We start from the raw sequence: 20449 nt of genomic DNA, 5'->3' as shown, positions 1-20449 counted from the left end.
GCGGTCTTGCATTGCTTGACTTAGAGTAACCTAATTTTGCAAGTAAATAGATCTTGCAAAAATTTTATCCTGCAAAACTGTGAAAGTGATGATTGCATGTAATATTAGGTGATTCTTAAATGAGGCCATGAAGGACTACAGTGGTTCAGACCCGCTGAGGTTTTCCGTTGTGTATGCAGCTGGTGGTTTGGGTTGTCCATGAGCTGAGCCTATTGTGAAAGCAGAATTTATTTTATTTTTTTTTACAATAAAGAACATCCTCATAAGAGGGGGTTTACAAGACACAGAATAAAGGGGACATCCTTAGAATGGGCCATTAATATCCATTTGGTGGCATTTCAACTCTGTGCAAAACCGGCAATCATGTGTTTAAAGGGGCATACTACTTCACCATCATTATTCTTAACTTGGAAAACCATTTAATTACTCAGCTTCTCAAGGGCTCACATTCTCAAAATATAGGCACTAAAATTTATTAAACCAGAAATTCCATTTCATACATTGTGTTGCTGTTATCATTTTTCTAAAGTCATCACAAATATGTAGCAGATTAACGGAGACAAGCAAATTAGAGCACTGTACTTTATAAAGTCATGGTGGTCTTTAAATATGATTGCAGAAATAAACTTACAATTCTTAAAAGCCAGCTGAGTACAAAGCTTGCAGTAGAGTAATGGGTGCCATAGTGAAACTTTGGAACTTGTTCATCCTCCCAGGTCTCGTAGCGCTCTGTAAAGTAAGCTGCTCGTTTGGGATTCAGAGCTCCAACCGGCTGAAAGATAGAAAGAGATTCTGTTTTACAAAAAAAACATTGTTACATTTAGGCAAAACCAATTCTAGATTGTTTACCTTAGAGTCCTAACATGGCTAGCAATTATATACATAGTGACAAAGGAGTGACAAGACTGGAGAGATGGCTCCCGAGAGACATCAGCAAGACAACTGAAGATCATAAAGTGACAGACTAAACTCAAAGCTACAAAAAGCAGAATATAATTAATCCCAAGAGGGAATGTTATGCAAGACCGAGACATGAGTCTGCATGGGAAATACTGTTTTAGGCACAAGTATATATCAATATGGTATAGCTTAAGTATATGAAACCTGAAAAAAAAGAAGTGGATGTAGTAAAACAATTGCTGAAAATCTGGGTCTTCTTGGCAAAACCAAGTAATCGAAGCAAAATCTCCAATAACCTTTACCGCAAAACATACCAAGAGTCCAGAGGCCCAGGATATTGAGAACTACAAAAGGCTTTACCCACTAAAGGGGTACTTGGGGTAGAGAACATTTTTTATACTGTCCATGCACTCAAATTATAAAGATGAGATACCCAGTGCAGTTCTATTATTCTCACAACACTTGTAATTCAGTGTGACAGGAGCTGCTCCCCCTCCCCTGTAAAGATTACAGCTGTAAACTTTCTCTAAACGTGCTTTTATGGCAAGTGTAATTAATAAGCTTGGCACATAGCCTTCAACCCTGCATAGCCACTGTTTTTGCTATTTTTAGAAATATGATAACTGGTTCCACAGATTACCCATGCTGTTAGAAGAATAGCATGTGAAAGAACAAGTCAGGCAAGGAGGGATAAGCGCGGCGGAGGGATGAGCGCGGTGGAGGGACGAGCACGGCGGAGGGACGAGCGCGGCGGAGGGACGAGCGCGGCGGAGGGACGAGCGCGGCGGAGGGACGAGCGCGGCGGAGGGACGAGCGCGGCGGAGGGATTTCTCCCCATCGGCCAAATTGCGGCTGAACGGTATCTTACCAGCCTCCTTTAATATATCTAATGGGACTACTCAGGGCTGTCCCTTGTCCCCCCTAATCTCTATATTAATCATTGCGCCCTTTCTTCGACATATTCATAGCAACATTGGTGGAGTTAAAATTCTCTCTGCTACACACAAAATTGCGGCCTATACCCACCCCAGAATCTCTTTCCCTAATCTGATAACGGAATTTCGAAGATAATAATGCCTATATAATTTCAAGATTAATTCTTTCAAAATCAGAGGCTTTGGATGTTGGTCCCCCCCCATCCCTGCTTGTGAGTCATCTTAGAAGAACTTTTAGTTTTAAATCGGCAACACAGACACTAAACTACCTGGGAATAAAGATTACTGCATCTCTTCTGTTATATCAGTGGACTTCTCAAGGTCAGTCGGGCGAATTGGGATAGGTGGTCCAAATCTCCCTTCACCTGGTTGGAAAGATGTCAAATCTTCAAAATGAGGATTCTCCAGAGAATCTTATATTTATTGCAGGCCCTTCCTATCGCAATCCCATCAGCTTTCTTTAAAACAATAAATGCAATTCAGACGAACTTTGTTTGGGGCAATAAGGGAGGCAGGATAAAATGCTCTCTCCTGTGTAGATCTAAATCGGAGGAAAGCATTGACTTACCGAATCTTAAGTTACACCATTGTGCATGCCATTTAGCATGGATTGTGGACTGGTGTAGAAACAAATGCAATAAGGCATGGGTCCAGATAGAACAGAGCTTTTCAGACTCATCATTGTGCACTTTCCCTTGGGCTGCCTAGGCCGCCCCTAACGCTTTGAAAACGCACCCAACAAATCGGGCCTACACTGAAAATGTGACTGGAGTCGTGTGTGCAGGGTAGCGATCCCCCCTCTCTTATCTTACACCGATAATTAGCCACCCAGGTTTCAGCCCGGGCTCTTCTGACCCTGTTTATAAGATATGGAGCAGAGCGAGCTTTGACAAAGTGGCTGGTTGGGGTGGAGACATGGACTGGCCCTCACTTGCTGACTTGAATAATGCCTCAGACTCAATCCCATTGGGGAGCTGGAGGAGCTCTCAGATGAAAAATTTTCTAAACACTTCCCCCCCCCCCCAGGACATAGTTCTTGTCAGAAAGGACACTTTTTGAACATACATACTTGGGGTCGGGACCCATTCGACACTCACTTTCAATGTCTTACGCCCTGCTGATCTCACCCCCAGACTAACTATCCCCATTATTCATCCTGCAACGGGAAAGTGAGTTAGGTGTAGCACCCCTGAGGTATCAGGAGCCACAAAATGTAACCTGTGGAAACCCAAACCCCGGAATATCCGTGCCAGTCAACACACCAGCACCCTCAGGCCACACATACAAAACCTCAATTCCAGACTGGGATACTGCCTAGCAACAGGTAAAAGGGAGGGGCACTTATTGGCTAATTGCCACCCAATCTATAGGTAGAGACCCAGGAAGGGGACGGGCCAGTTGTCAGTTGGGAAGATGGTGGGAAGAAGTGTTGAGAAAGAAGTCAAGGTGGAAGTAGAGAGTTGAGAGTGAAAGTACAGAAAGAAGGGAAAAGACCTGAAGTAACAACGGTACTCTGTAACAGGGGTGAGGAACTGTGGAGTAAGAAACCAGGACTCCAGGAACCGTGGGTTACCTGTGGAAGTGTAATACTCCAGGAACCGCGTGACGCCTGTGGAAGTCTGGATCAAGGTTCACAGGACTCAGCACAAGGCGGGGTGCAGACCCTAGGATAGCGGGACACCTTTATGGTCAACTGTTAATTCTGCCAGGTGAGGGAATCTCCAGGGTCCCTCACCAACCCAAAGAGTCTGAAGCATGAGCAGCAAAGAGGGGACGAGGGATTGAACCCCTTAAATAGTCCAGGCTGCCTGCAATATGACCAAGACTGAAACAGAGGGGTTCCCCAGAAGCTCTAGGCCATGGGAACCCAATACAAATAAGTGTGCACGGAGGACAGCTAACCCAGGTCACAGCTGGCACGGAGAACAAGGGGAGCGGGAACACCTGTAACCAGCACCACCGGGTCCAGGTACCAGCCACAAGTAAAAGGCAAGTTGAAACTGCAATACTGGTGTGGACTGTTTCCTTCTCGCCTCTGTACCCGTACACCGACTGTCCCCTACCATCGCCTTATCATCCACTGCTGGGGCCTAACCTTGCTTGCGGAGGGCCCAAAACACCTAAGCTGCACTACTCCACCAGCCCCAGCAGACCCTGCAGCGGCGGCCTCAATAACCTGGCTGCACACCGCAAGTGGCGTAGTCGAGAACTTCTTTATTTTTATTTCCTTTTAATTTTTCATCCCTTTTGTTATCAGACCGACCCCCAGGGTCACGGAACTAGGCATCAGCAGTGACCATGACTGTTCCCCCCCTCCCCTGGGCACCACATGCCCGGGACCGAGTACCCCATAGCCCTGGGGTGTCACATAGGCATAACCTTTTCTGCGGAGCAACGATCCAGGATTTTTAGTCTGGCCCATAAAATGTCTATTAGCTCAAGATTGCAAGAGGCGAATTACAAACTCCTCGTGCGCTGATACAGGGTCCCCTCTTGACTACATTCAATGTTTCCTGTAGTATATCTGGTGTGTTGGCGGTGCAGCGGGGCACTTTCCTGCATATCTTTTGAGACTGTAGCATTCTGCAGCCCTTCTGGACTAAAGTAAGTCAAATTACTTGCCCATTATAGGGTTTTACGGGAGAAATGGGTCCTGCATTGTATCTACTTCAACAAAGTGAGATGGCATTGTTTTAATACAAACAATCCCACTTAAGATTTATGATTATGGCAGCCCATTCAGGTGTCCCTTTAACCCCTTCAGCCCCCGGGCACTTTCCGTTTTTGCGTTTTTGCTCCCCTTCTTTCGTGAACCGTAACGTTTTTATTTTTCCATCAATCTTGCCATGTAAGGGCTTGTTTTTTGTGGGATGAGTTGTACTTTTAAATTAAACCATAAGTTTTACCATATAGTGTAAACTGGAAAACGGCAAAAAAATTCCAAGTGCGGAAAAATTGCAAAAAAAGTGTGATCGTACAATAGTTTTTGGGATATTTTATTCACTGTGTTCACTACAATGGTAAAACGGATGTCTCTATGTGATGCCTCAGGTCAGTGCGAGTTTGTAGACACCAAACATGTATAGGTTTACTTGTGTCTAAGGGGCTAAAAAAATTCACAAACTTGTCCAAAAAAGTGGCACATGTTTTGCGCCATTTTCCAAAACCTGTAGCGTTCTCATTTTTCGGGATCTGAGGCTCAGTGATGGCTTTTTTTTGCGTCTCGACCTGATGTTTTTAACGGTACCATTTTTGCGCAGATGTTGCATTTTGATCGCCTGTTATTGCATTTTGCGGCGACCAAAAAACATAATTTTGGCATTTGGAATTTTTTTGCCGCTACGCCATTTACTGATCAGATTAATTGATTTCATATTTTGATAGATCGGGCATTTCTGAACGTGGCAATACCAAATATGTGTATATTTTTTTAACCCCTTAATTTTCAATGGGGGGGAAAGGGGGGTGATTTGAACTTTTAGGTTTTTTTATTTTTTAAAACTTTTTTTTTTACTTTTTTTTTTATTTTACTAGTCCCCCTAGTTGGCTATAGCGATCAGCAATCCGATCGCTCTGCACTATCTGCAGATCACAGCTACAGAGCTGAGAACTGCAGATTTGGTGCTTTACTTTCAATGCCGGCAGTATTCCGGCATTGAGAGGAAGTGAGTCATGTTAGCTACAGGCGTCATCACATGACCTTGTGCTACCATGGCAACCACCAAAAGTCACGTGATCATGTCACGTGACTTCCGGTGGGGGCGGAGTAAGTGACTGTCATGGCGGCGCGCATATACATATCACTGTCAAATTTTGGCAGCGATATGTAAGGGGTTAATGGCCGCGGGTGGAAGCGATTCCACCCGAGGCTAGCAGGCACACATGTAAGCTGTTGAAAACAGGGGGCGGGGCTTAACGGCACACGATCCATGACGTACCCAGTACGTAGGGGGTTAAATTAGAGGAATGTCTGGCTCTCTGGATTTCGAGTGTCAATGACATTATGCACATTGAGGACGTGACTTCTTTGATCCACGACACCTATGACAAGTTTTGGGCCACTTGGTATTACTGGCTTGACTTTCAGCAAATAGTCAAATAGAAAGAGGCACTGAGATAAGCTAGGGGTTGTGTCTGCTTGTAGACGCTCCTCCCTTATGCCCCCACCTGGCAGACCCCTCCCTCCTTTTTTTTTTCCCCTCTTCTCTTTCTTCCTTCTCTTCTCACTTGCTTAGTTCTCCTCCCCTGCCTATTTCTTTTCTCTTCCTTCTGGATTGGCTTCTTCTCTCCCCTGTCTACCGTATGGCAGGGTTTTTTCACATCCTGGTAAAAATCTTGTTGACAACCCATTGTATAACAAACTTTCTCTCCTGTGATAGTTTGTGAACTGTAAGTAATCTTTACTTTACAATGCGATCTAACGCTGTATGTTTTGTCATTGTTGTCAACAAAGCAAAAAAAAAAAAAATACAAAGTATACAGACAAAAAAGCTAGGAATCACAGCTGTTGGTTTCTGCAAAGAAAAGCATTTCCCTGCCTATTGAAAATCTTGTATTACCTCACAGAAAGAACCAGCTGTGCTGTCCATATACTCTATTTTTGATTCCTTCTCAAATTATTTTTAATATAAAATAGATTAATTAAATTGTACTTTGGTTGTTGGACCTCTTTAAATAAAGGCATTTAAAGGGTTATTCCCATTTCCAAGATCCTATCCCAATATGTAGTAGGTGTAGTAATAATAATAATAATAATAATAATAAATGCCTCCACTTAGAAATGTAGTATAGTTCTCTTGATTGGCTATGTCACTTACCTCATGTGCAAGACATTACAATAGCTCAGCAAGCCTACATTATACCCTGCATATGTCTACTGATCTGATCAGCAGTCATGTGCAGCTAACAGGCATGGGTGGAGCAGAGATCTTTTATCCACCCATGCTTGTTAACTCCTTAGATCACACTGCCAAAGTGACAGCGAGATTAAGGTGCTCCGGTGGGGATTACTCTGTTCCTAGTCTCCATCAAAGGCCAGTGATGTGCTCAAGGGGTGCCAAAAGGCTGTCATGACAACGTGAGGTCAGTTGATGACCCCAGTCACTGTCATGACTCACTTCCTGTGAATGCTGGCGAATTGTCGACGTTCATAGGAACACAGCATTTCTGTTGATCAGAATGGTTCTGAAGCATTGCTCTGATCAGCAGAAATGATCGGATACTGTAAAATCAAGAAATGTAAAAAAAAGATTTAAAAAATATGACCCTTCCCCCCCCCCCACTTCCATATAAAAGTGCAAATCACCCCTCTTTGGCCATATTGAAAATAAAACAAAAAAGTACACATTTTTGTTAAAATATAAAATCCATTGATCTGATTGGCATCTACCCAAAAATAGTATGATTAAAAAAAGACGCACAAGACGCAAAAAAGAAACAAAACTATCGCCGACTCCCAGATCCCCAAAAATGAGAACGCTACGGGTCTTAGAAAATGGCAATTTTTTTTCACCACTTAGATTAAAGTAAATCTATACATGCATGGTATCTATGAACTCGCACTGACCTGTGGAATCATATTACTAGGTCAGTTTTACCATTTAGTAAACATGGTAAGTAAAAAAAAAAATAATAATTTTGTGATTGCACCTTTTTTGCAATTTCACCGTACTTGGAATTTTTTCCCGTTTTCCAGTACAATATGGGACAGAATGAATGGTGTCATTCAACGGTGCAATTAAAAATAAAAAAATGAATAGATCTTGTAACAAGGGGAGGAAAAATAGCTGGGTAGTAAAGGGGTTAAACTATGCACTGGGAAAACGGCTCAATGTATATTATAGGCCATGTGTGCATTTAGCCTTAAGCTGGGTTTACACACTGCAACATCGCAAACAACATCGCTGTAACGTCATCGGTTTTGTGACGTTACAGCGACCTCCCCAGCGACATTGCAGTGTGTGAAACCTATCAGCGACCTGGCCCCTGCTGTGAAGTTGTGATCGCTACAAATCGTTCAGGACCATTCCTAGGTCCTTTGTTTCCCGCTGTGCAGCATGCATCGCTAGCAAGTTTCAGTGTGTAAAGGGGACTTTCCAGCGACTCCGCGGCTCTGTCTGTGTAGCGTCCTGATTAGCGGTCACCGGTGAAGGATTCACCGGTGACCGCTAATCCCCCGAGTGACTGAAGTGTCCCCCCCTCTCTCATACTCACCGATCCCCGGCTCTGCACGGCGTTCACTCTGCTCCAGCGGCTTTTCCTTTTTTGAAAAAGCCGGCCGCTCATTAAACAATCTCGTATTCCCTGCTTTTCCCCGCCCACCGGTAAATATGATTGGTTGCAGTGAGACACGCCCACACGCTGAGTGACAGCTGTGTCACTGCACCCAATCACAGCAGCCGTTGGGCGTGTCTATACTGTGCAGTAAAATAAATAAATAAATAATTAAAAAATCCGGCGTGAGGTCCCCCCCAATTTTAATACCAGCCAGATAAAGCCATACGGCTAAAGGCTGGTATTCTCAGGATGGGGAGCTCCACGTTATGGGGAGCCCCCCAGCCTAACAATATCAGCCAGCAGCCGCCCAGAATTGCCGCATACATTAGATGCGACAGTTCTGGGACTGTACCCGGCTCTTCCCGATTTGCCCTGGTGCGTTGGCAAATCGGGGTAATAAGGAGTTATTGGCAGCCCATAACTGCCAATAAGTCCTAGATTAATCATGTCAGGCGTCTCCCCGAGATTCCTTCCATGATTAATCTGTAAATTACAGTTAAAAAACACACACCCGAAAAATCCTTTATTAGAAATAAAAAACACTAACAAATTCCCTCATTACCAATTTATTACCCACAACAAAGCCCTCCTTGTCCGGCGTAATCCACGGTCCTCCAACGTCGCATCCAGCTCTGCTGCATGCAGGTGACAGGAGCAGCAGAAGACACAGCCGCTCCTGTCACCTGCACGCAGCTAATGAAGAGAGCCGTGTGATCGGCTGAGCTGTCACTGAGGTTACCTGGATCCAGCGGTGGATCCAGCGATGGCTGCGGGTAACCTCAGTGACAGCTCAGCTGATCGCGCTACTCACCGCCGCTCCGGTCAGCTCCACGCAGCAAATGAGGTGAGTAGCGCGATCAGCTGAGCTGTCACTGAGGTTACCCGCGGCCACCGCTGGATCCAGGTAACCTCAGTGACAGCTCAGCCGATCACACGGCTCTCTTCATTAGCTGCGTGCAGGTGACAGGAGCGGCTGTGTCTTCTGCTGCTCCTGTCACCTGCATGCAGCAGAGCTGGATGCGACGCTGGAGCATGCTGGATTACGCCGGACAAGGAGGGCTTTGTTGTGGGTAATAAATTGGTAATGAGGGAATGTGTTTGTGTTTTTAATTTCTAATAAAGGATTTTTTCGGGTGTGTGTGTGTTTTACTGTCACTTACAGATTAATCATGGAAGGAATCTCGGGGAGACGCCTGACATGATTAATCTAGGACTTATTGGCAGCTATGGGCTGCCAATAACTCCTTATTACCCCGATTTGCCAACGCACCAGGGCAAATCGGGAAGAGCCGGGTACAGTCCCAGAACTGTTGCATCTAATGTATGCGGCAATTCTGGGCGGCTGCTGACTGATATTGTTAGGCTGGGGGGCTCCCCATAACGTGGGGCTCCCCATCCTGAGAATACCAGCCTGCAGCCGTATGGCTTTATCTAACTGAATAGGATAACTGAAGTGAGCACTAATATATATATATATATGAGTGCAAGCCAAAAATACATACTATATATAGGAATAAGGCTGCACATCAAACTTAGATAATGGTATAATGCCTCAAGCATATGGAAAAATATTGGAATATACAATGAAAAATGCTACTTGCTAATTTGAACATGTGAATAATGAATTGCATACCTGCCATGAATATTAGGAAAAAGGAGATATTTAGCAATCGCATTGATCAATGTAACTGAGCCCCAAGGCCTCGTCAAGGCATATCTCTATATTGGGGTCCCTAGCTCTGTGACCCTAACTGTGTGTCATCTCATTGCAATTAAAAACTGCAATGGGTGGAGAGGGGTAACTAAGGACTTTCTTATATAGGAGATGGAAAAAACATGGCCGAAAGGGGCGGAGCTGTGTTCACATTCAGAAAAAAACTACATATAACTGAATAGGATAACTGAAGTGAGCACTAATATATATATATATATGAGTGCAAGCCAAAAATACATACTATATATAGGAATAAGGCTGCACATCAAACTTAGATAATGGTATAATGCCTCAAGCATATGGAAAAATATTGGAATATACAATGAAAAATGCTACTTGCTAATTTGAACATGTGAATAATGAATTGCATACCTGCCATGAATATTAGGAAAAAGGAGATATTTAGCAATCGCATTGATCAATGTAACTGAGCCCCAAGGCCTCGTCAAGGCATATCTCTATATTGGGGTCCCTAGCTCTGTGACCCTAACTGTGTGTCATCTCATTGCAATTAAAAACTGCAATGGGTGGAGAGGGGTAACTAAGGACTTTCTTATATAGGAGATGGAAAAAACATGGCCGAAAGGGGCGGAGCTGTGTTCATATATATATGAATATATATATATTAGTGCTCACTTCAGTTATCCTATTCAGTTATATGTAGTTTTTTTCTGAATGTGAACACAGCTCCGCCCCTTTCGGCCATGTTTTTTCCATCTCCTATATAAGAAAGTCCTTAGTTACCCCTCTCCACCCATTGCAGTTTTTAATTGCAATGAGATGACACACAGTTAGGGTCACAGAGCTAGGGACCCCAATATAGAGATATGCCTTGACGAGGCCTTGGGGCTCAGTTACATTGATCAATGCGATTGCTAAATATCTCCTTTTTCCTAATATTCATGGCAGGTATGCAATTCATTATTCACATGTTCAAATTAGCAAGTAGCATTTTTCATTGTATATTCCAATATTTTTCCATATGCTTGAGGCATTATACCATTATCTAAGTTTGATGTGCAGCCTTATTCCTATATATAGTATGTATTTTTGGCTTGCACTCATATATATATATATATTAGTGCTCACTTCAGTTATCCTATTCAGTTATATGTAGTTTTTTTCTGAATGTGAACACAGCTCCGCCCCTTTCGGCCATGTTTTTTCCATCTCCTATATAAGAAAGTCCTTAGTTACCCCTCTCCACCCATTGCAGTTTTTAATTGCAATGAGATGACACACAGTTAGGGTCACAGAGCTAGGGACCCCAATATAGAGATATGCCTTGACGAGGCCTTGGGGCTCAGTTACATTGATCAATGCGATTGCTAAATATCTCCTTTTTCCTAATATTCATGGCAGGTATGCAATTCATTATTCACATGTTCAAATTAGCAAGTAGCATTTTTCATTGTATATTCCAATATTTTTCCATATGCTTGAGGCATTATACCATTATCTAAGTTTGATGTGCAGCCTTATTCCTATATATAGTATGTATTTTTGGCTTGCACTCATATATATATATATATTAGTGCTCACTTCAGTTATCCTATTCAGTTATATGTAGTTTTTTTCTGAATGTGAACACAGCTCCGCCCCTTTCGGCCATGTTTTTTCCATCTCCTATATAAGAAAGTCCTTAGTTACCCCTCTCCACCCATTGCAGTTTTTAATTGCAATGAGATGACACACAGTTAGGGTCACAGAGCTAGGGACCCCAATATAGAGATATGCCTTGACGAGGCCTTGGGGCTCAGTTACATTGATCAATGCGATTGCTAAATATCTCCTTTTTCCTAATATTCATGGCAGGTATGCAATTCATTATTCACATGTTCAAATTAGCAAGTAGCATTTTTCATTGTATATTCCAATATTTTTCCATATGCTTGAGGCATTATACCATTATCTAAGTTTGATGTGCAGCCTTATTCCTATATATAGTATGGCTTTATCTGGCTGGTATTAAAATAGGGGGACCGCACGCCGGATTTTTTAATTATTTACTTATTTTACTGCACAGTATAGACACGCCCACCGGCTGCTGTAATTGGGTGCAGTGACACAGCTGTCACTCAGCGTGTGGGCGTGTCTCACTGCAACCAATCACATTTGCCGGTGGGCGGGGAAAGCAGGGAATACGAGATTGTTTAATGAGCGGCCGGCTTTTTCAAAAAAGGAAAAGCCGCCGGAGCAGTGTGAACGCCGTGCAGCGCCGGTGATCGGGGATCGGTGAGTATGAGAGAGGGGGGGAAATCACCAGCAAATGAGGTGAGTAACGCGATCAGCTGAACTGTCACTGAGGTTACCCGCGGCCACTGCTGCATCCACCGCTGGATCCAGGTAACCTCAGTGACAGCTCAGCCGATCACACGGCTCTCTTCATTAGCTGCGTGCAGGTGACAGGAGCGGCTGTGTCTTCTGCTGCTCCTGTCACCTGCATGCAGCAGAGCTGGATGCGACGTTGGAGGACCGTGGATTACGCCGGACAAGGAGGGCTTTGTTGTGGGTAATAAATTGGTAATGAGGGAATGTGTTTGTGTTTTTTATTTCTAATAAAGGATTTTTCGGGTGTGTGTTTTTTAACTGTAATTTACAGATTAATCATGGAAGGAATCTCGGGGAGACGCCTGACATGATTAATCTTGGACTTATTGGCAGCTATGGGCTGCCAATAACTCCTTATTACCCCGATTTGCCAACGCACCAGGGCAAATCGGGAAGAGCCGGGTACAGTCCCAGATCTGTCGCATCTAATGAATGTGGCAATTCTGGGCGTCTGCTGGCTGATATTGTTAGGCTGGGGGGCTCCCCATAACGTGGGGCTCCACATCCTGAGAATACCAGCCTGCAGCAGTATGGCTTTATCTGGCTGGTATTAAAATAGGGGGGGACCGCACGCCGGATTTTTTAATTATTTATTTATTTACACGGCACACAGAGCCGCGCGGCATTAAATGAAGTCGGGTGACGTTCTCCTGCTGTCCCCAACGACCAGCTAGTCGCTCTGCAGGTCCGGATCGCTGTTAGGTCGTTGGCCAGGTCTGCCTGTTTGACAGCTCACCAGAGACTTTGTAGCGATCCCGGCTAGGTTGAGATCGCAGGTTGGATCGCTAGAAAGTCTCAGTGTGTAAACCCAGCATTACTGTAAGGACGTGCAAACAGCACACTTATCTACATCCTTTTAACTATAGCAAAGGGGCTATCCTGACAGGCAAGTAGTTGCTTAATTCCCACCTCTTCTGCTCACAGATCACTTATGCCAACGATCCTGCTGCTTGCTTTGACTTCAAGTCAACAAAGCAGCTCTTCCTCCTTCGGACTGCACTGTCGGTAAAGCTGGGTTCACACATAGCGACAGCGACAACGACATCGCTGTTACGTCACCATTTTCTGTGACATAACAGCGACCTTGTAAGTCGCTGTTATGATCGCTGCTTAGCTGTCAAACACAGCAGAAGCAGCAGCGATCATAACGTTGCTACATGTGCAGAGAGCAGGGAGCCGCGCACACTGCTTAGCGCTGGCTCCTTGCTCTCCTAGCTACAGTACACATCGGGTTAATTAACCCGATGTGTACTGCAGCTACATGTCACAGTGCAGAGAGCAGGGAGCCGCGCACACTGCTTAGCGCTGGCTCCTTGCTCTCCTAGCTACAGTACACATAGGGTTAATTAACCGATGCGTACTGCAGCTACATGTGCACAGAGCAGGAGCCGGCACTAGTAGCAAGAGCGGCGGAGGCTGGTAACGAAGGTAAATATCGGGTAACCAGGGAAAGGTCTTCCCTTGGTTACCCGATGTTTACAGTGGTTACAGCTTTCCGCAGCTGCCAGACGCCGGCTCCTGCTCCCTGCTCGCTTCATTTCGACACTCTCTCGCTGTCACACACAGCGATGTGTGCTTCACAGCGGGAGAGCGACGACGAAAAAATGAAGCAGGACATTCAGCAACGAGCAACGACCTCACAGCAGGGGCCAGGTCGTTGCTGGATGTCACACACAGCGACGGGACGTCGCTGCAACGTCACAGAAAATGGTGACGTAGCAGCAACGTCGTTGTCGTCGTCGCTGTGTGTGACACCACCTTAAGGGATGACTGGATGACTGCCGAAGTCATGCTATCTGACAGCTGGCTCCCAAGTGTCAAGAAGAACAGGCAGGTAGTTGCTAAGTTCTTAAGCCCATAGGAAAAAAAATAGAATAGGCCTGGAAAATCCCTTTAAGTGGCCAAAACTTTAGATATCCATCAATCAATTGGTGGTCAGTTATCGCTCCCTATTATTCCCCATGCAGAGGAATGCTTGGCTGAGTGCTCCTGTGTTCTCAATGAGAAAGTTCTGGAAAACAAAAGTATTTGTAGTTTGAAATCCAACAAGCGGAATCATTCTCTTCTGCAACAGTACCTGTTGGAGAACTATCAGGAGGCCACCACACAAATTAGACTGCCAACTGATTCTGCGGACAATGGCAGAAAAGGATGACATTAGTATAATGTGTCTGGGAGCCTTTGGGTATAGTAGAAAACTGTGTTCTCTCTGGGGCGGAGGCGTTCTGGCGATACTGTTGACAACTATAAGGGTAAGAATGCACTTTGCTTTTTACCTGCTTTTTCAACTGCAGCGTTTAATGCCAAAATGGATGTGTTTTGCTTTTCAAGCAAAGTCTATGGGAATTTGGTTTTCTAAACCGCACTATGCAGTTCAAACTGCAGCCTTTTTGTTGCAGAACTTTGGTCAAAAACTCAGCTTTGCAGTGCAAAACCCAAATGGCAAAAACAATTGCTGAGAAACAGATGTAGGCTATGTAGTATAGCCGGCATCAGCCACATTGGAGATAGCTCAGTTCCTGAAGTCGGATCAGATTCAACCAGTTTTTGGGTGCAAAAAAAACAAAAAACAAAATTGAAGGCCACAGAACAAAAAAAACCATATCACAGCAAAGTAGAAAAAGAAAATGGAGCGTGAGCTAGTAAAAATACAAAGGAGCATAGTGTGTAAGCTAAAGAAATCAATCGTTTTACAGTTTATAATTTTACTGATGATCAAGATAGAAGTTAGTAAAGTATATAATTGATATTACATGGAAAAAACAAACTAAATGGAATCTGTGAGAAATTTTACCATATGTACATGTTCAGACAGACCGATCCAGCTTGCAGGTCACAAAGCCATTTATTTACAGTATTTTTGATGTTCACAATAGTCTTAGCAGGTGATGGCGGCTGTGTCTGCCGTGTGAATTACAGTATATAGGAAACATAGATTTTTTTTTTCTCTATGGGCTGAGCTTTATATTTGCTGAATGAAAATCTAAATGGTGTTACGTCTACTTTAAGGCTGTGTGTGCACAAGCTGCGTTTTTTGTTTTTTTTTGTTTTATGATGTGTTTTTTTCTTGCAGATTTTAATCAATATGCAAGGGAAAACGCATCCCAGCAAAGTCTATGAGAATCCTGAAGTGCTCTGCACATGTCGCAGATTTTTTCTTTGCAGATTTTAATGCAGAAAAAAAACTACACCAAACAATTGACATGTCAATATTTTCTGCATTTTTTCCAGCATAAATATGCATGGAAAAAAACCACAAAACTGCAGCAAAAAAGTGCTTTTTTCCCCTACAACGTTCTTCTGCCAAGATGCAGTTTTAGGTGCAGAAAATCTGCAAACAAATCTGCAACGTGGGAACATACCCTAACTTTGCCACCGTTTTGTACTTTTTAATAAAGTATCTCCATGAATAATTATTTGATTTTTGATCATTTTTGTCTCTTTTTGATTGGGTTTACACGCATACCCCATCCGTTAGGTCTTCGCATGGGCCACAGCCGATGCATATTATCTGACCACCATCTACATAATTTTTTTTTGCATCTATTGTTGGTTCTTCTTGAGTAATTTATATATCTATGTAAAGCAGTGATGTAGAATATAGGCCTTTAATATAATACTGAAGGATTCTGTAAGTAACCCAACGCCGAGACCTTGGGTATGGGTAAAGGTCCAGTCACACTAAGCAACTTACCAGCGATCCCAACAACGATAGGGATCGCTGGTAAGTTGCTAGGAGGTTGCTGGTGAGCTGTCACACTGCGACGCTCCAGCGATCCCACCAGCAACCTGACCTGGCAGGGATCGCTGGAGCGTGGCTACACGAGTTGCTGGTGAGCTCACCAGCAACCAGTGACCAGCCCCCAGTCTCCTAGTTACAGCACACATCAGGTTAATTAACCCGATGTGTGCTGCAGCTAAATGTGCACAGAGCAGGGAGCAGCGCACACTGCTTAGTGCTGGCTCCTTGCTCTCCTAGCTACAGCACACATCAGGTTAATTAACCTGATGTGTCCTGCAGCTAGCTACATGTGCACAGAGCAGGAGCCGGCAGCACAGGCAGTGAGAGCGGAGGAGGCTGGTATCAAAGGTAAATATCGGGTAACCAAGGACAGGGCTTCTTGGTTACCCGATGTTTACATTAGTTACCAGCCTCAGCAGAAGCTGGCTCCCTGCTCACTGCACATTAGTTGTTGCTGTCTCGCTGTCACACACAGCGATGTGTGCTTCACAGCAGGACAGCAACAACTAAAAAATGGCCCAGAACATTCAGCAACAACCAACGACCTCACAGCAGGGGCCAGGTTGTTGCTGGATGTCACACACAGCAACATCGCTAGCAACGTCACAAAAGTTGTTCGTTACCAGCGATGTTGCTAGCGATGTTGCTTAGTGTGACGGGGCCTTTAGTTATAGGATACATGCTGCAACCATCAGTCTGCACAGCAGGGAGTTAATGGGAAATAGAATAAATACTAAAATGCAATTCTCCCCGCAGCATTTTAACAAATGACTATGTGCCTCCGAGCTCTTGAACTACGCACCCACCTCTAATCAATGGTTATAGAATTACGCTTCTTGGAGATACCACTAAAACCAATTAGGACTGATTTTGTTGCCTCTTGTGAAAACAGCAGCCTGCGCCGATCGATGTGGCCACAGAACCTGCACTATTGATTCCTGATGTAATTGGTATAGTTCCGTTTCTCATGCCGGCTACAACATTCTTCAAACCCTCATTTACAACTGAAGAAAAAAAAATAACAAAAAAGCAAAAAATCCACGTTCTGTAGCTAAAAAAAATAATAAGTATAGAGTAAAATGGTATAGCGGTCTGTGACAATGACACACTATCCGCTTACTCAGAGGACTTACAGTGGGAATACACACTCTGAATTATACATAACATGAATGCACTGATTTATTGTGGTAATAACATCCACCTCATTAAAAGATTCTGCTTTGCTGCAGTCGGAGGGCTACACATTGTTTACTGCTAGAAATTAATGGCAGGGCAGAGAAAATAGTGCAAGCCCTCCAACAATAGATCTGCAGTGACAGAGCCGTACATCATCGCTTCCTTAGAAGAAAATGGAGACAATGTATTGGGCTAATACATTTTACAGAGCCGGCCTGGATTTTCCTGACAACTCTTATAAAAGATGAGGCCATTCCGCTATGTTTTAATAAACCGTAAAAGCAGTTTACTAAGCTCCAGTGCCGTACACGGAATCAAGCCACACTATAAATATTTTAGGCTGCCTAATTAAACTTTTTTTTTGCTTAATTAGGGAGGCAAAAATCAGGAGTGGAGGCTTGGGATACAATTAATTGATAATAACATATTAGAGAATATCAATTAACTGTTTATTTCCTTGCACTAAGTGGATGCTTAATTGCGACTCCTCTTGGGGAATGTTTCCAGGTAACTAGTACATGATACAGCAACGTTGTCAGCCCGTCATTGATCACGCCTGCTCATTAATACTGTTTTACCAACGGAGGTTACAACCAAAGAACTGCAAAACCCAAATTACCCCCAAATCAGAGGAAAGTCACAACTGTACGCTAAAGTCATTTTAATAGTTGATATTCTATTGACCAATTATGAAATATTAGGGGATTATCTGATGAACAAAACACATTTTCAATGAGTGAATAGATTGAAGCCTTGTTCAACGTCTGTTAAATAAAGCTGAATGCAGCTACAATGAAGGTATCTCCTTGGATTTGGCATCATTGGCATGGATCACACCATTTTTGAACAAATTGTGAAGATTGCTAGTGTGCGAGAATACACACTCTCTAATCACCAATTTATTAACCCCCAAAACACCCAGGTCCGACGTAATCTGCAGGAGGTCCCACGAAGAGTCCAGCTCTGCTACATCTGAAGACACAGCGTGTGGCCATAGAACAATGACTGCCTGCTGTAAGTGAGCTTCAGGCAGAGAATTCGCTGCAGCGATCAGCAGTGACATCACTGAGGTTAGTTGCGGTCACAGCTGGAGGTTCCCAAGGTCCTCCAGATATGACATGTAATCTGACCTCAGGTGAATTCATAAAACTCAGTGACCTGAGGTCCAACTGTGACCGCAACTAACCTGAGTGACATAACCACTAATCGTGTGGCTCAGTCACTGCCTGAAGCCCACACCGGGCAAGCATTGTTTTCTAGCTGCTCGGTGTCACTTTATATGTAGCAGAGCTTGGATCGTCATGGAACCTCATGTGAATTACATCAGACCTGGGTCTTTTGGGGTTATAAAAGGGGTGAAAGAGGGTAGTTTTTGTCATTTCAAATAAAGGATTTTTTCGGTGTTTGTGTTTTTTTTCACTTACAGATTAGTAATTGAGGGGGTCTCATAGATGATTCCCATTATCAATCCAGGGCTTAGTGGCAGCTGTGAGCTGACATCAACTCCTTATTATCCTGATTGCCACCGCACCAGGGCAATCGGGATGACCCGGGAAAAAAGTTCCAGGAGTGTCGCTTCTAATGGATGTGATAATCCTGGGCGGCTGCAGGCTGCTATCTTTAGGCTGGGGGGCAAAAACCATGAGTCTCCCAAGCCTAAGAATACCAGCCCCCAGCTGTCAGGCTTCATCTTAGTTGGGTATCAAAATTTGGTGGACTGCAGGCCATTTTAAAAAAATAAGTAAGCCGCAGCATGCAGTTCCTCTTATGTTGATACACAGCCAAAATAAGCGCAAGGCTAGGGGCTGCAGCCTGTAGCTGTAAGCTTTATCTGGGTATCATAATATGGGGGGATCCTACGCCAAATTTATTTATTTTTATAATCACAATAAACCCACGCAGAAAAGGCCTGTGATTAGAAGCGTCAGACAGGCTGTCACACAGGTCGGGTGCGCTGTCTGACTATAACCAATCACAGACTCTGGTGAGTGGGGTAAGCAGTGAATATGCAAGAGACTAATGAGTGGCCCTGGAAGGAGAAAAAGAGGCAGTGAGATCAGTTACAGTTGCGCCGGAGAATCGGTAAGTATAGAGCGCTTAGTCCAATCCCCCTATCGTTTCTGCCACCATTTTTAAGGGCCAGATTCTGGCCCTCAATACAGTTATATCTGGCCAAATATCCGGGATCATATTCGGTCCAGAACGTTTTTTTTTTTTTTGTTATTTTTTTAACCCGGTTAGACCCGCCTATCCTGGGTAACGGAGAGCCCTAATTGCGGTACAATAATGAAGTGTCCATGCAGATAAAAATGTTAAAGAATACTGAAGGACCCCATCATAGAACACAGACACCCATAAAAGAGAAAAGAAAGAAGACCTCGCAATTATACTCACCAAACCCCAAACGGGAGGACCTACGCTTGAAGTAATGGAGGACCTGAGACCCCGTGGAACATGAGTGACCTGCGATGGAATGCATCAATGTGTTCCACTGCAGGTCCTCCATGCATTACCCCGCTGGTCCTCGTGCTCCACTACACTGGGTCAAAAGCAATACGGTGTGTGTGTTATCTGATCTGTGTGTGAGTGCTGGTAGGAAGCAGCGGAAGACAGCTGTGAAGCACAACTGCTGGATATGCCCGGGGTCTGGCAAGTATGATTCTCCTGGGGAAAGAGGGCGGTGGTTCTGCCTTTTTTGGAGGGGTAAACTTAACCCCAATCCGTGTTTCCTCGGAAAAAAGCCCTACCCCGAATATAAGCCCTAGCACATTTTTCGGGGCAAAAAATAATATAATATGAGACAGTGTTTTATTTTCGGAGAAACACTGTAAATACAAGGGAGAGCTCTGGAGAAGAAACTGCAGAGAGATGGCAGAGCTGTGTCTGCAGCGGTATGCACAGACACAGTGAGTGAGCTGTGCAGAATAGAGCCTGCCAACCACACAGCATGAGAGTCACAGGATTGTGAGGTCAGATCCAGAGCCAGGAAGCTGGGGACATGACATCCCAGGAAGTCAGAGGATTCTCAACCTGAGATCATGTGGTCAAGAGAGCAGTGCAGGTTACAGAAGGGTTTGGGAAAAGAGAGCTCATCTGCAGTTAGCTCACATAAGAGACTTGAGGCCCCTTTACACACTGCAACATCACTAGCGAAATCGCTGTAACGTCACCAGTTTTGTGACGTAATAGTGACCTCCCCAACGACATTGCAGTGTGTGACACGCATCAGCGACCTGGCCCCCGCTGTGAGGTCACTGATCGCTACAAATTGTTTAGGAACATTTTTTCGTCCTTTGTTTCCAGCTGCGCAGCATGCATCGGTGTGTTTGACACCGTTACAACGACATTGTTAGCGACTTAGAACCCAGCCCGTAA

The 20449-nt window shown here is 44.3% G+C and overlaps 1 protein-coding gene across 2 annotated transcripts in view; it reads right to left on the bottom strand.

Annotated features, from left to right (window-relative positions):
* The window catches only part of LRBA (LPS responsive beige-like anchor protein), an 805540-nt gene that overhangs the window by 235217 nt on the left and 549874 nt on the right, over positions 1–20449 (bottom strand). For both annotated transcript variants that reach the window (XM_075347936.1, XM_075347944.1), the window contains exon 42: positions 632–772. In XM_075347936.1, coding sequence (XP_075204051.1) covers positions 632–772 — 141 coding nt within the window. The remainder of the gene's footprint in view (positions 1–631; positions 773–20449) is intronic.

The sequence above is a fragment of the Anomaloglossus baeobatrachus genome, chromosome 1, assembly GCF_048569485.1.
Source record: "Anomaloglossus baeobatrachus isolate aAnoBae1 chromosome 1, aAnoBae1.hap1, whole genome shotgun sequence".
Taxonomy (NCBI): domain Eukaryota; kingdom Metazoa; phylum Chordata; class Amphibia; order Anura; family Aromobatidae; genus Anomaloglossus; species Anomaloglossus baeobatrachus.
Note: the sequence above shows the minus strand (reverse complement) of the source record. Positions and strands in the feature narration are given on the sequence as shown.